Raw genomic sequence first — 14,859 nt, 5'->3', positions numbered from 1 at the left:
GTTCTCATTTGGAATAAATTATCTAAAAGTTAATAACTACTTTCCTATTGTGTAAATCGTATATATAAAGATACATAATTCCTAAAAAGATCAGTTTCTCTGAAATAGTCATATACCTTTACGGTCTAGCGTTTATCAATGCTTTCTTCACGCAACTGCGTTTACAGGTTAGAAAGTATAGTCTCGTTAATATTACAACAACCGGCTTTTGATATGTAGCTAAATATGTTATAGAATCTTAATTAGAATTAAAGTAATAGAACGAAAGTAAGTAACTATACGTAATCATGCTTTTATTTTGATAAAAAATATCAATTTATTATTATCATCAACACCACTCACATATTTATAATTGCAGAAATGATTTATCTTTTAGACAAGCTTGATAGTTATAGTGTCAAATACTTGTTTTAACAGCAGATGGTATCTGATAAGCAACTAATCAACTTAACCACCAAAGGTTAATTCATCGCTATATTCAAATCGCTCACCTTTTCTACGATATTTCCCACGCCGGAAGTCCCTCGTCACATTCCAAGAAGCTTCGTCGCACGACGTAATATACCGGCGACGAATCCGCAAATTCGTTCCCTCGGCCGGCCGATACGCGTCCCGTGTGTGTCATCCACCCTCTCTGTCCACCGCACGTTTTCTTCCACAACACTGTTTTTTTTCACGAACACGATTCAGCGCCGATATATTTATGATTCCTCTCTAAAAAGAGAGAAGATACGGTTACGTGGGAAGTTGAGTCGCACTGTCAACCGTGGTGACGATAATGCTCGATATCATCAAGAGCCTCAGGGGCAAACGTAGAAACGAGAGTGCCGGAATACTGAAAAATATTTTCTTCCCGTGGTACGTAAGTATATCCTTTGTCACCGTCGGCCGAACAGTGATTTCATTCGGCACAAAAGGGAAATCACGGAAAAGAACCAACTATTGTGACTCACGTAGAAAAAATTGCACGAATAACACGGCACGTATTCGGCGTTGATAGTTCGACGAGAGCGTGCCGACTGGACGACAATAAAATCTCATGCCAGTAGACACCACCGCCGCCGCCGTTGCAGCCGAGATTTTCTCGCCGGGAAAAACACGCACACACACACAGTCAACCGTGTTCACAAGAACAAGAGAGAGACCCACGAACCTACCGGTGAATGCTGTCTCATACGCCGAAGAATCCACCGTGTGATAATACGTTCGATCGTAGTCGCTGATAGTGAAATCCTCCCGCACCAGGATCTTGTCTCAAGATTCCGAACATCTCCTGTACACACACTCTCCGTCGGATTCTTTCTCTCCTCGGGTTCCTCCCTGTCGTCTCTCTATCTTTATCTTTCTGTAGAAACAAATCTTTCGCGCTTTCTTTCTTCCCTTCTTTCCTTCTTTCTGTTGCAAGGCTTTGCTCTCGTTTACTACGGAACAAGTTGAAATCAATTCACACGAGTAACACCGATCAACTCAATGGCCCTTTGGAGATGTCCTAGCATCCTGGTACGGGCGTCGTTTCTGTAGCACGTCGTACGTCTCCGTAGAATCAAATAGACGATTTCTCTGATTCGAGTTATTTGCTCGCGTCTTGAACGTCCGCGACAAAAGACCGAAATATATACGCACGGTACGCGGCCTTTCGAAGAAACGAAAGAATATACGGAGCACTGGCTACACTTTTTTTTCCTCGCCTGTAATTGTTAGACCCGTTCGCAATACGCTTTCGAACGATGCAGGCATGCAGTATAATTTTGTCGGGACTCGATCGTTCACGGAACACGATTTCGAGCGTGCACGTGCGGCAGAGTACGCAGAAACCGCAAGTTTTTTACGGACACATCCCCGACTTGTCTCCTCCTCGCCAACGCCTACACGATACACATTGCACGCAGCAACGACGCCCCTACACGCCGATTACAGTGGTTCTCAAACCGTTGCATCGTTCGCCACCGCTTGCCGATAGGTTGCGCGACGGAATTGCATTCGTTCGATCTTGGAAATCGGTTCTTCCCTAGATTATAAGCCTCGTTATTAGCGTGTTTTAAATTTTATTTCGTAACTGTAATGACAATTATAGTGCTTTTTAAATACACTGATCGAGTACGAAGCTATCGTAAAACTTATAATACTTTGTTTCGACAATATCTAGTATTATAAAAATAAGAAATTTTCTACATAAAGAAGAATGTGAAATTAGTACTAGGGAAATTATACATATGCAGGGAATAAGACGTTAGTAGTGTTGTTTCACTGTTGAATAACTTCAGTGTATTATTTTAAATAGGCAAAATGAAATGAAATTTGTAGAAAAAGTAATAAATATTTATTAATACATCTGAAAAAATAACTTTTATTCTAATTCATAAGCTTTTATAATACCGCAACAAAGATTTATAAGTTGTATATATTCACTTCCACCATCTAGCAACCTATAATTACATTCCTGAAAACAAAAGAAATAATATATAACGCGTACTACTGTAAGTAATTTTATAATCTTACCCCTAGTCTATCTGCAATGAGAGTTTTCTGCTTATCTGTTAATTCATTGGAATATATAATTCTTTCACTGAGCTGCTCAATAACCTGTAGAAATTATTTAGATATATAATATACATATCAATTTAACTTCTTTATTTTAACTATTCTTATCATTTTAACTACGCAATCGCTTTTGCTCGCGATCGGCAAATGACACTATGCAGAAGACAATTGTTGTACCAAAGAGGTTAATAAATAATTTATGTAATAAATAAAGCTCACTTGAGATGTAGCATATGCTTCTAACATAAATTGATCAATAAATTCCTCTGCCTTGCTATAATCTTTTGTCTTGCATACATTCATTAAATCATCCAACCATTTATCAGGTACAATCTACAATTATTTTATTATGCCAATAAAGCAATATTATTTCTATTTGCTATTTAAAATAAGAACTGTACATTACCCCAATAATTTCAATAATATCATCAACAGTAATATCGATGCCTTTGCCTTTTAACCTTGTAATGGACTGCAAACACGTTATGGCGCGTCGTAAATCTCCACCCGAGGCTTCGACAATTTTTAGTAGGACAGGCTTTGTTGCCTTCAAGTCCTCCTCTTTACATATATACTCTAATCTTTCAACAATTTTATCTTCTCCCAATGGTTTAAATCTGAATTTTGTACAACGTGAAGTCAAAGGTTCTATGATTCTCGATACATAGTTACAAATTAAACAAAACCGGGTACTATGAGATTCTTTTTCCATAGTACGACGAAGTGCAGCTTGTGCAGCATTAGTCATACTATCTGCCTCGTCTAAGATAATAATTTTGAAAGGTGGACAACCTTTCCCACTAAAACAGAAATATTACTATTATACCAAATTCTCATTTAATGTATTTACAATTTTTTCTATATGATATGCCTCAGATTGTGCCTTTATCATAGAAATTACAAGAACAATATACAAGACTATTAAAGATAAACATTAACTCTTGTCTGCTTCTGATACAGAACCAAAAATTTAAAACTTGATAATATTCTGGGCAACCTGTTCAAAGCATATTGATTTTTAGTTGGCAATAAGAGTTATGAAATTCCTTTTTTGTAACTCCTGATTACAACTATATTCTTTAAATAGTCTACATACATAGCTCTATTATAATTCTCAGACCTTTTACTAATCATCATTGGCTTAAGACTAACGTTATAAGATTAATATGATAATGAACATACTCATCTCTCATACCACCTGCTGTAAGTTGTGCAAAAGATTTGATTTTATCTCTTACAACTTGGATACCTCTTTCATCAGAAGCATTTAATTCCAGTAGTCTTTCTTTGTAAAGGCTGCCAAATAATTGTCTAGCCGCGGCTAGTATAGTACTTGTTTTACCAGTACCAGGTGGGCCATAAAATAATAGATTTGGAAAATCTCCACCTGTTAAACATTGTCGCAATACCTCTACTACTTCTGTCTGTTCAACAACGTCTTCTACAGTTCTTGGTCTGCTATAAAAATAACAAAATCTTAAAATTTACCAAATCGATGCAATTTAGGTTATACTAGTAAACTATTACTATTTCTCAACCCATGGCGTTGCAGAACCACTATGTTCTTCCTTCGAACGTGAAGTTGAAGCCTTTTTAGGCTCACCAGGCCCTAATTTGCCAGTTTTTAAAAATGCCTGCATAATTCTTTTATCTTGAACTTTCTCAAAGAAATAATCTTAAGAAATAAAACAGGATTTGTTCCCGCGCATTTTGTTTCTAAATACTATTGTACCAATATTACGACTAAAAGTTTCTAAAATAAGTTATTCTCATTCTAACTACATATACTTTGCTACTACAGAAATTTCAATTGTTTTCAATGATATTTTTAATTATCATTGATTTCATTAACTTTTTGCAAATACACTTGATTATAAATATTTAATATATCATGCAAATTGCAAAAACATATATTTAAGAAATTTGAACGATTGTTCGACTTCGTTATCGAATGCAAATACTGTTCTAGTTCCAAATATCTGTTAGATTAGCAACTACTTACATTCGTTACAAAACGAACAAATTTACCATTTATTCATCGTACCAATGTTGTAAATAAAGGAGTGAATTGGCTGTATTAGTTAATTACACATATGATAGACAAAAACAAGAGTTTTCTTAGAACCGTTTAATCATAATTGCTATACGAATTATGTATTCGATACTATAACTTGGTTCATTGACTTTATTTTTGTTAAATATTCGTACTGCTCATATCGAAAACAGTTTAAAAAATTAGAATCAATAATTGTAATATTCAATCCGTGATCATCGAATACGCGTAAAAGTTAAATTATCGCGTAAAATGGAGTATCAAAATCGATTGTGTATGAAAAAATACTTAATTTACACAATGGATTTGATGCGGTTTAGTATACATTAAATGAATACCGGCCAACAGCATATTTCTTATGTGAACGAATTTTTTGTGTAAACATGTGATATTTTTTCTTGACGTTCTTTCAAGCTGTATATATAAATGATGATGTTCTGGATTGTTTCTCTGATAGCAATTATTTTGCATTTCAGTTCTGCACAAACTAGTATGTATTTCATACAGTAGAAACATGTAACTCTATAAGAACTCTGTAAGAAATATTTCTAATTTAAATTTCTTGTTTTCGTAGAACCTGAATCACAAGGTTATTGTGCACCATACAATGGTAAGATTTGTAAGAAATATTTAACTGGAATTGGAAAAGTATGGTTCAATGATTCCAATGATAATCCTGGAGGATGGTTGAATGAACGTATCACAACTAATTTATGGGAGGAATTAATACAACGACTTGTTGAACCATGTCGTTCAGCTGCAGAGGTAATTAATTAATGATATATTAAATTAATAAAGATATAAAGGTATAAAGAGGTATGAAAGGAATATTTAATCATTTTAGAAAATGCTATGTATGTATGCTTTTCCACAATGTCACAACTCAGTTGGTCTACCATTATGTTATGAAGACTGTATGGCAGTACGTCATCAATTCTGTTTCAATGACTGGGCAATGATAGAGGATAACAAACAGAGAGATATTTATATCAGATCAAGAGGACATTTCACATTACCAGATTGTGAATCACTGCCAAAAGTAGTTAAAGGAAACACGACCTGTTCTCATATTCATTTGACTGATATGAATGAAGAACTTGTTACATGTAAAGCAAACTTAAAGTGTTTTCAGAAGCTATTAAATATCTGTATCTTTAACGTTTTAATCATATTTTATTTCAGATGATTGTGTTGAGGGCAATGGTAGGTTTTACATGGGCAAAGTAAATAAAACAAGATTAGGTTTGGATTGTCAGTCATGGAATGCACAAGTGCCACATAGTCATGATAGACCACCAGATGTCTTCCCTCAAATTCGTTATGGAGAGAATTATTGCAGAAATGCAGGTGGAGAAGAACCAATGCCATGGTGTTTTACTATGGATCCTCATATAAGATGGCAACATTGTGATATTCCTATGTGTGGTATGCATTTAATATTTTATACAATGTAATAAGATATAAGTAATTGAATGCATCTTTTTTCAATCCTTAACCCTTTCACACTCAATGCCATATATACACAACATTGTACTTTTAACAAATTATTCACTAACTAAATATACAGAAATATATTTGTTCTTATGTTGGCGCATTATATCTTGTTTACAAAAATATTAAAAAACATGTTACTATTTTTTACTATTAAAATTTTCTACTAATAATAATTAATAAAAAGAATTTTTCCTACAGCCCAAAAAACATTTGATCCTAAAAAGGTTAATGCAGATAATGTAACAAGTAAAGTTTTGGAAATTGATCCTAAAGACCTAGTAATGGACACATTATTTACTCCAAAGTTTATATTGATATTATCTTCATTAGCATTTGTAATTATAGCTGGAAGTTTATTATCCATTGTTTTAAGTCATAGACTTCATAAAAGACATCAAGGATATAACCCTACGGATAATCAGGTATATTAAAAATGATTTACTTCTATTGACTGTATTACTAAGTTAACATAATCTGAAAATGTAATGCCCAGAAAAATGTTGCTGAGTCTGGTATTCAAAATCACTACAATATCTATAACCAAAACAATAATAATGTATATGTATATTTTATGTTACATTTATATATAATTTCCAGTATGTCGGTATTGATTTAGATAAATTACCGAGCAACGATGCATACCACAAAACAACTGCACAACTTAATCCGAAATTGGAGAAACTCGAATTTCCAAGAAATAATATCATTTACGTTCGAGATTTAGGACAGGGCGCATTTGGTAGAGTATTCCAAGCAAAAGCGCCTGGTCTCGTTCCTGGTGAAGAATTCACCAATGTTGCTGTAAAGATGTTAAAAGAAGAAGCGTCGGATGATCTTCTCAAGGATTTTGAACGAGAAGCATGTCTTCTCGCCGAATTTGATCACCCAAATATCGTCAAATTATTAGGTGTATGCGCATTAGGTCGACCAATGTGTCTCCTTTTCGAGTACATGGGTCGTGGTGATTTGAATGAATTTCTACGATCTTGCTCGCCAGGAAATTATATTATCCGAAGCCTAGAAAAGGACGAACATTTCACAGATTCTCGTCTATCACACATGGATTTGATTAATATTGCACTTCAAGTAGCATCCGGAATGGTGTACTTGTCAGATCGAAAATTCGTTCATCGAGATCTTGCAACACGAAATTGTTTGATCAATGATCAAATGATCGTAAAGATAGCAGATTTCGGCTTATCGCAAAAAATCTATTTACAAGATTATTACAAAGGTGACGAACAAGATGCTATTCCAGTTAGATGGATGCCTTTAGAAAGTATATTGTACAATAAGTATACTGTCGAGTCTGATGTGTGGGCGTTCGCGGTGTGCTTATGGGAAATATTTAGTTTTGCGCTTCAGCCTTATTACGGAATGACGCACGAAGAAGTTGTAAAATACATTAAAGAGGGCAATGTACTCCAATGCCCTGAAAATACTCCACCTGCGGTATACGATCTAATGAAGCTCTGTTGGAACAGGAGACCATCGGATAGACCTACTTTCAGAACAATTTATAACACCCTTGATACTATAAAATACAATCTGGAAGCAGAAAATAAGTCGGACAGTGTACCATTGCGTATTCACGTTTGAGCCTGATAATAATTTGTCTCTGAAGGGAATTCAATAATTCATATAATTATGAAGTAAGTGATATTTATGGAAAGGTAAACGTAAGTAAGTGGTAAATTATACTACATGTTACACACAATTGCCTTTGTTACGTTTGTTATGTAGCCTTATTAAATTAATTGATCAAAATATTTATGAAAAATGTGTTAATAGTAACACGTATTGGCTACTATTATGTTTACAAAAATGATTGCACAAATGCATTAAGTTAAATTGGAAAAATATTTTTATTTGATTTATAGCCAATTCTTGTAAATATACATATACACTACTAAATCATATTGTTTTCTACAAAATGGAAAATTTCAAATTTTGCACGATCATGTTTACAATTACTAAACTTAAATGCTGTTTAAAATAATTTTCATAATACCTTTTTAGATTATAATGCTACTAACAATTTATTTATTACTAATTTATTTAAACTTATATCGAAACTAAAGAACTGAAGACTGGTATGTACGAAGAACACATATATGTAATCAAGATACTGTATGAGTGTTTCAAAATAATTTTCCACACATACAAATCTCAATCTTCAATTTGCGTTCTGCCTATTGTGATTTCACGCATTCCGTCAACGAATTTTACAATAATATAATATGTTTCTAACTGCCATTAAAAGATGAAATATACATAACAGTCCAACCTAATGGTAAGAATAAAACACAACAATACAAAGATTTCAGTGGTAGTACTACCATTATAGAATACTTACTATATAAGTAATCAGAATCCAAAACTCAATGTGTTTTCTTCGAAGTAAATAATAGATTAATTTGTGTGTTGCTATTAATATTAACTTGTTTCTATTTACAAAAAGTTAGAAATATGCTTATAAAAGATACGGTATTGCTGTTAACTCTTCTTAAAAGATTTCATAAAATTTTCTTATATAAATATAAGAATGATGCTTAAAATGTTTGTTTAATGTTCTACCAAAAAAAAAAACTTAGTTTTAAGTGATAAAGGTTCAATAATTATATTGTAAAAATAGTGCATTTTTTGCATTATATTTCATTTTAACATAATTATGAACATACAAATTTATATAATTATTTGTATAAATTTTTAATGCTTGTTATTTCTATGATTAAAAGTGTAGAGATTGATGATACATTTTTTAACTAACATAATTTTTATACTATCTGTGAATATAAAAGACACTTTTATCTTTTCCTCTACTTCTTCTTGGTACATTTTTATGAGGAATTGAAGAAGAATGTACTAGTTGACCTGATGATTATGGCTATATGCATACATATTTATACGTGTAATTGTATGTACTAGATATATTTGCAATGCTTTTTTTTACTTCTTCAGATCAGAAATATCTTTAGAGACATACATTATGTTATAGAAAACAGACGAACTTTCCTATATATAAATATATATAAAGCAAATAGAAAAATAATAATGTTTTGCTAAAGCCTAAGACAGATAATACTGAATTTATATAACTATGTGAACAATTTGGCTATAAAAAAATGGGTTTATATTTAGCAACGTTATATGTAAACTGTCCTTAATTGTTAGATGTTAGATCGTTGCTGTACCAAAAACCATAGCCTATTTAATGTACGGAAAATAATATCATTAAAAGCTATTATGACAAATGTTATAGTAAGAAGATAAAAAACATTAAGTGAGTGTATACTGTGCAACTGTTATACATAAGATTTGAAAGTAAATCATTACTATGGTGTAAACGGTATTTAAATGAATGTTTTACTCATAACACGATTATTTCAATATATTATTAAATGCAAAAAGTTGTCATAAATGGAGTAAAACTTAGATCAAACTTTTTTAACAATTGCACTTTACTTTTATTTCAACTTTTTGTGATATAGTTTAATTTTTTTCAACTAATATTAGAGCTATCTAGTGCTATTGTTTACCACTGTATTTACATTCCAATAGATGTGTCACTTATCAGTATTTTCACAAGGATCTGTATGTATATGTTGCAAAGAGCATATTCATTTGTGAATGTTCTATCCTATGCTTAAGTACATAGATATGTAAACTAATGAATGTCATTGTCCAGTTGATTTCTCAAGGCAATTAATTAACTCATTTGGTTGAGCATTAACAAATATGATATACTATATGCAGAAAGTGTGAATGCAATGTTCAAATGCTCTTCCACAAATCTTTTTATATATGACTTTTATATTGTGAAGAAAAGACAAAAGAACTTTTACCAAGTCTGTGCTCTTACATCTGTGTATTTGTATTCTGTATAAGTAGAGTTGTACGTGATATAATATTACGATAATACGTACACAATACGTATTGTCTACGACCAAGAAACTTCTGGTATTATATACTTCGTTGAGTTCAGATGTGTTATTGACAATGGTAGACTCTATTCTGAATTTTATGTACAACAAACTAATCTACTCTGTAAAAACATATAGATTCCTCGATACTCTATTTTAAACTTTTAATGAAATTCATACATGTGCAAAAAATAATCTAAAGTTGCATCTTATTTTATTGTAAAGAATCATGTTTAACTAAAGAGCTAGTAAAGATTGTGTGCTTTATACTATGAATATCGAGGAATTATCAATGAAATACTACGAACATGTTGAAGAAGAACTGCTATGAAACTTTTACTGATGTACAACTTTTACAAGGAATAAACAACCAATTTCATATATTCCATAGCCTATTTTTTTCTTTATTTCCATGAAGAATGCAACATCGGGATGACAAATTATAAAACCAAGTACATTGCTCCATAAATATATTTCCGCATATTTTTCTCAATAAATTAATGTCAAATCATCATTATGTATGTAAAAAGCAGATATTTATATTGTATTATACAATTAACATTCTTAAAGCTACTTTATATATGAAATATTTTATGTAGGCGATATAATAGTCATGTATATCTGCATTGCATATATGTATATCTAGTACACTATTATTCGAAAATAATCCATATGTTCTAATAAGATGTTTCGAAATCTATACGTTTTTCTCATGGAATAATGTTCATAAAATTAGGAACAATAATTTGTTGCTTTATAGAAGAACATAATATCTTATTATGTGATATTCCTTTTTTCAACTAGCCATGCAATAAAAAGAAATAACTTTTCTTATGATTAACTAAACATGTACACTATACAAATCAATTATAAAAATCTATAAAATACAACATATTGATAATATATTGTAACATCAAAGTACATTGTTATTAGATTTAGTAACTGTTTCAGTGATACGTTACCATAAAATTATATATCTATCAACTGCAATTGTGTAAAGTGATACTAAAATTAAAAACTAGAGAAGTAAGAATTATGGAATACTAAAAACAACTTTGGTTTATTCTTTGGTTTTTGACAAATATTAATTCTTCATACGAAGTAACATGACTTCTTCTACCCTTCTGATACAATTTAGTATTAAGATCTTAAGTTTAATTACAGTAAAAACCACATTTTTTAATTTTATAAACCTGGTTTCAATTTATGCAAGATTACTTTTTAACTGGTGTAAATAAAAATTCTAGCATTTTAAATTTATTAATCTATCGAGAACGCGTAATGTTAAAAAATGTAGTTCAAAATAATTAGATAATGTATATATTTCAGTCCATATTATGTCGGGCAGCATTACATTATTACCTGTACTGCACTTTATATATCATAAGATCATCATTGACATTTTCATGTGCAACATATGATCATTTTTACTGCTTATACTACAATATTTTATATTTTCAAAATAAACTAATCAAGAACCCAAATTTGGAAAATTTAAATTTAAAATACTGACATTTTAAGTCATTACAGCTACATTATTGCATGATAAAACTTATTTAATAATAAATACTCAAAAATGACAAAGGAATGTTCTTGGCAAAATAAAACTAGAAAGTTATAAAAAGTGATATACTATTATAACGTCAATATAAAGTTAAAATATACTGTTTGTTATCTATCTAATTGCAGTATTTAGTATTTCGTCTTTGATTTGCTAAAATAAGTACCTCCATACTCTTGTAAATATGATCATTGACATTCTTCGGAATCAAAATGCATCTTTTATATTCTGAAATTGTCTTACCGCTAGATCAACTGGTAGATCAAATTTATAATTTGTAAGACGATCAAGAGTGTGAAATGCATCTTGAAAACCTGTTTATAACAATAATATGTGAGTGTTGTAACCAGATATATTGCAATTAAAATCTATGCTGTTAAAATTAATATTGCTTCTATATGAATATTTTAATTACCTGTTTTTACAACATAACTCCACGAGGTATAATGATTTTCAAGAAGATATTGACATTGCAAAATAAGTTTTAACCAAACGACAAGTTTGTTAGCACTGTAATAAGAGAAACACAAATCTTAAATGCTTGTTCTTCACAAGATGATTTGTAACAACATTTACTCACTTAAGGGATGCACATATAAATGCCTTAAAATGAGAATCGTAACTCCTTTTGTATGGATTATGTGATGCAATGATATTTCCAATTGTTGTTAATAAACTCTGAAAATTTTTTAATATCCTTAAAGGAACAAATTCGATTAAAAATGAGAGAAAATATTAACAAATGTAAAATAGCTACCTGTTTAGAAGAAACAACTCTTCCACCTGCTAAATCAAGATTAAAACTTTGGGATAATTTTTGTGCCGGACTGGAATTGTAACGATGGCCGTTTTTAATTTCATAATACTTCAATACTAGTTCCCATGCATGCATTAGATTAGAAGCAGAAGAGTTTCTTTGGGGAAAACATCCCACAAATGGTACTACACTGTTAGAACGCGCATCAGACATTAAACCGTGTTGTATTAAATCACGTATGGAAGTTGCTAGATGCTTCCTTACAGCGGATGTTACTCTGGCGTTGCAATGTGACATAGAATCTGAATCCGAGGCGTAATCGTTTTCATTAGCGATATCGTCATCTTCCGGGTGACGTTCAGTTTCGGCAATGGTCTCTATAACATGTTCAACTGCAAAATCTAGTCTTGTTCTTAAATCGCGCCAATTATGTACAGAACTTTTCTTAAAATTTCTTCGAACTCTTTCACTACCACATCCTAATTGAGACACTATGAACATATGCAACAAGGCTACAACTTTCTTAACAGTATTCAGAGTCTTTGTTCTACTTTCTTCCTCTGTTTTTCTGTTAAACGATTTTTTAGCATATGAAGTAGAACCAGCAGAACCACTGGTATGTACTGGACATGCACAGGTGCAAGCTAAAGTTTCTGTATTGACTTCTCCTTGAAGATAATTTATAAAACGCTCTAAATCCGCAATTTGTGTTTTTAATTGAGATACTAATTGTTCCTTCATTTTCAAAGGGCTAACAATCTGTAAATTATTTTTTAATTTATTTAATTTTAACTCATCTATCATTATTTCATTAGTAATTTATCTTATATGAAATAATTTACCTGACTTATAGCATAATCTACTTGCCATCTTAAGTCATCAACTGGTAATTTACAAAGATCATCAACATTGAAATTTAACTTTTCTTTTAGATGGTCTGAAAAAATAATGAATCAACCTAAATTTCAATCAAATAGATGTTTATCTTAATAGTAATCTTTGAAACTTACTGATTATAATACTCTGCCTCTCTAATATCATACTTTGTGGTAAATCTGCATTACCAGTTTCATAAGCATATTTTTCTAAGTCTTCTAACTGAGATTTTAGTTGACATATTAATTCTTTTTGTTTTGTTCTTTGTAATGCCATTTTAGATTCAACATCAACATCATTTATTACACCAGATATCTGTTAAATAATATATACTAAAGTAGCTTACTATCTTTTCTTTTTGTAATTATCATATTATACATATATCAATATTAGGGAATTAAATAAGGATTAAAACATATGGCACGAGATTAATAAATTTATGTACTCTATGAATAGCTTACATATAATATTTATTTTCTAATAAATAATATTTAAGATTAATAATGAAAGCGTATCACAGATTTATAAGCATATTTATTTACAAACAAAGTGAATACAAACACAGATAAAATACATAAAAAATATAAAAATAGAGGAAAGAAATAAATACAAGAAAAAATAAAAAAGATAATACAAATTAAAAGAATAAATAAGTTACAGGTACATTAGATTTTTATGTAGCTTACGCTTTGCTTGCAGGACATTGGAGAAGTTGGTGTGATTGATCTACTATCAAGTGATAAGTTATTTGGAACATCCGGTATTCCTCTAAAAGCAAACTCTTCTAATTCTTTGAGCAATGTTTCTTTTTCATTTGCAGGTGCATCCACAATTTGTCTTAAACGAAATTGAACCTGTGGTAGTCAGAGATAGATAGATATTAAAGATATTAGATATTTATACTTTTTTATGTGAAAAAAATTCATGAATTGTATGAACTGTATTTTTAAACCCATTTAATACCTGAGCAAAGTGGGTAGTCAATGCTATAAGAGATGAATTTAACATCTCCTGTTCTTCCTCAAGCACTTTTAACCTCTCCATATCGTATGATAAGCTATCAGAATACATTAAAAAATGTTTATAAACTGAAATATTTTGTTATTTAGAAAGCACTACTATCAACAGCACTTCTGTTGTATCCATCAAAGATTAAATACTCACTTCTCCATGTTATCAACATATTTATATTCATCGGCAAAATCATTATCACCATCATTTGCTCCAACAGGCGCCCATCTCTCGCCTGATGGCCTATCACTTTCATCTGAATTTTCGATATCTTCATTCTCGCTACCCTTATATTCGCTAGAACTCATTTTCTTCTTGTTTACGATCCCGATTTCTTTCGAAAATCCTACCTTGCATTCGTAAATTTCTTTATGCCGATTATAGCTAATACGAATGAACGTGTTGTTATGTGATGACTTTTTTCTTTATTTGTGCATATTAAAGATTTGATTTTTCTTGTAACACATCAGAACTTCTTGCATCTTCATCACGTTTAATCCATTAATTAACTTCTGCGCACGTGTACGAGTAGAAACGTCACTTATCGCTGTCGATTTTGCGCCTGCTAAGGTGCATCCTCATGTTTAGGACTCGTTCATTTTACGACAAATACATCGCGTTACAATTAATTCGTGTCATACTG

At 31.2% G+C, this 14,859-nt stretch overlaps 4 protein-coding genes and 1 long non-coding RNA gene across 10 annotated transcripts in view; 2 read left to right on the top strand and 3 right to left on the bottom strand.

Moving 5' to 3' along the window:
• Positions 1-1,919, bottom strand: part of P120ctn (adherens junction protein p120) — a 48,322-nt gene extending 46,403 nt beyond the window's left edge. For 5 of the 6 annotated variants that reach the window (XM_072020246.1, XM_072020247.1, XM_072020248.1 and 2 more), the window contains exon 1: positions 492-1,002. The gene's annotated coding sequence lies outside the window, so the exon portion shown is untranslated. Of the gene's footprint in view, positions 1-491; positions 1,003-1,157 lie in introns of those variants that run through there. The other variant, XM_072020245.1, reaches the window with a different exon arrangement.
• LOC139996136 (uncharacterized) lies at positions 730-2,821 on the top strand. The gene is made up of 2 exons (XR_011802144.1): positions 730-858; positions 1,001-2,821. It is a non-coding gene; the product is annotated as an uncharacterized lncRNA (long non-coding RNA).
• Positions 2,298-4,279, bottom strand: LOC139996133 (replication factor C subunit 4). The gene is made up of 6 exons (XM_072020263.1): positions 4,069-4,279; positions 3,724-3,999; positions 2,948-3,341; positions 2,761-2,874; positions 2,500-2,583; positions 2,298-2,440 (listed from the first exon to the last, which is right to left on the bottom strand). Exons 1-6 carry the CDS (start codon positions 4,179-4,181, stop codon positions 2,348-2,350), a joined length of 1,074 nt encoding a protein of 357 aa, XP_071876364.1. The 5' UTR covers positions 4,182-4,279; the 3' UTR covers positions 2,298-2,347.
• A 205-nt stretch (positions 4,280-4,484) lies between these two features.
• On the top strand, positions 4,485-10,394 carry Nrk (Neurospecific receptor kinase). Its single transcript, XM_072020260.1, has 6 exons — positions 4,485-5,084; positions 5,169-5,359; positions 5,439-5,700; positions 5,777-6,019; positions 6,287-6,510; positions 6,686-10,394. Exons 1-6 carry the CDS (start codon positions 5,021-5,023, stop codon positions 7,685-7,687), a joined length of 1,986 nt encoding a protein of 661 aa, XP_071876361.1. The 5' UTR covers positions 4,485-5,020; the 3' UTR covers positions 7,688-10,394.
• A 70-nt stretch (positions 10,395-10,464) lies between these two features.
• LOC139996130 (RUN domain-containing protein 1) lies at positions 10,465-14,793 on the bottom strand. The gene is made up of 9 exons (XM_072020261.1): positions 14,370-14,793; positions 14,169-14,262; positions 13,892-14,059; positions 13,340-13,520; positions 13,172-13,266; positions 12,330-13,088; positions 12,153-12,250; positions 11,988-12,082; positions 10,465-11,886 (listed from the first exon to the last, which is right to left on the bottom strand). Exons 1-9 carry the CDS (start codon positions 14,522-14,524, stop codon positions 11,780-11,782), a joined length of 1,752 nt encoding a protein of 583 aa, XP_071876362.1. The 5' UTR covers positions 14,525-14,793; the 3' UTR covers positions 10,465-11,779.
• Positions 14,794-14,859: the final 66 nt, after the last annotated feature.

The sequence above is a fragment of the Bombus fervidus genome, chromosome 17 (genome assembly GCF_041682495.2).
Source record: "Bombus fervidus isolate BK054 chromosome 17, iyBomFerv1, whole genome shotgun sequence".
NCBI lineage: Eukaryota > Metazoa > Arthropoda > Insecta > Hymenoptera > Apidae > Bombus > Bombus fervidus.
This window is presented reverse-complemented; position numbering and strand designations above follow the sequence as displayed.

Bases quoted from the DNA above. Each gene is read 5' to 3' on its own strand.
- LOC139996130 (XM_072020261.1), bottom strand. From the start codon at position 14,524: ATGAGTTCTAGCGAATATAAGGGTAGCGAGAATGAAGATATCGAAAAT. The intron at 14,263-14,369 runs GTGAGTATTTAA...GTATTCTGATAG, and splicing joins TATGTTGATAACATGGAGAA to CTTATCATACGATATGGAGA. The intron at 13,267-13,339 runs GTAAGTTTCAAA...TTATTTTTTCAG, and splicing joins GAGGCAGAGTATTATAATCA to ACCATCTAAAAGAAAAGTTA.
- LOC139996133 (XM_072020263.1), bottom strand. From the start codon at position 4,181: ATGCAGGCATTTTTAAAAACTGGCAAATTAGGGCCTGGTGAGCCTAAA. The intron at 3,342-3,723 runs GTATGTTCATTA...TTTCTGTTTTAG, and splicing joins GCAGGTGGTATGAGAGATGA to TGGGAAAGGTTGTCCACCTT. The intron at 2,441-2,499 runs GTAAGATTATAA...TTTTGTTTTCAG, and splicing joins TCATTGCAGATAGACTAGGG to GAATGTAATTATAGGTTGCT.
- Nrk (XM_072020260.1), top strand. From the start codon at position 5,021: ATGATGATGTTCTGGATTGTTTCTCTGATAGCAATTATTTTGCATTTC. The intron at 5,360-5,438 runs GTAATTAATTAA...TAATCATTTTAG, and splicing joins CATGTCGTTCAGCTGCAGAG to AAAATGCTATGTATGTATGC. The intron at 5,701-5,776 runs GTAAAGCAAACT...ATTTTATTTCAG, and splicing joins GAATGAAGAACTTGTTACAT to ATGATTGTGTTGAGGGCAAT.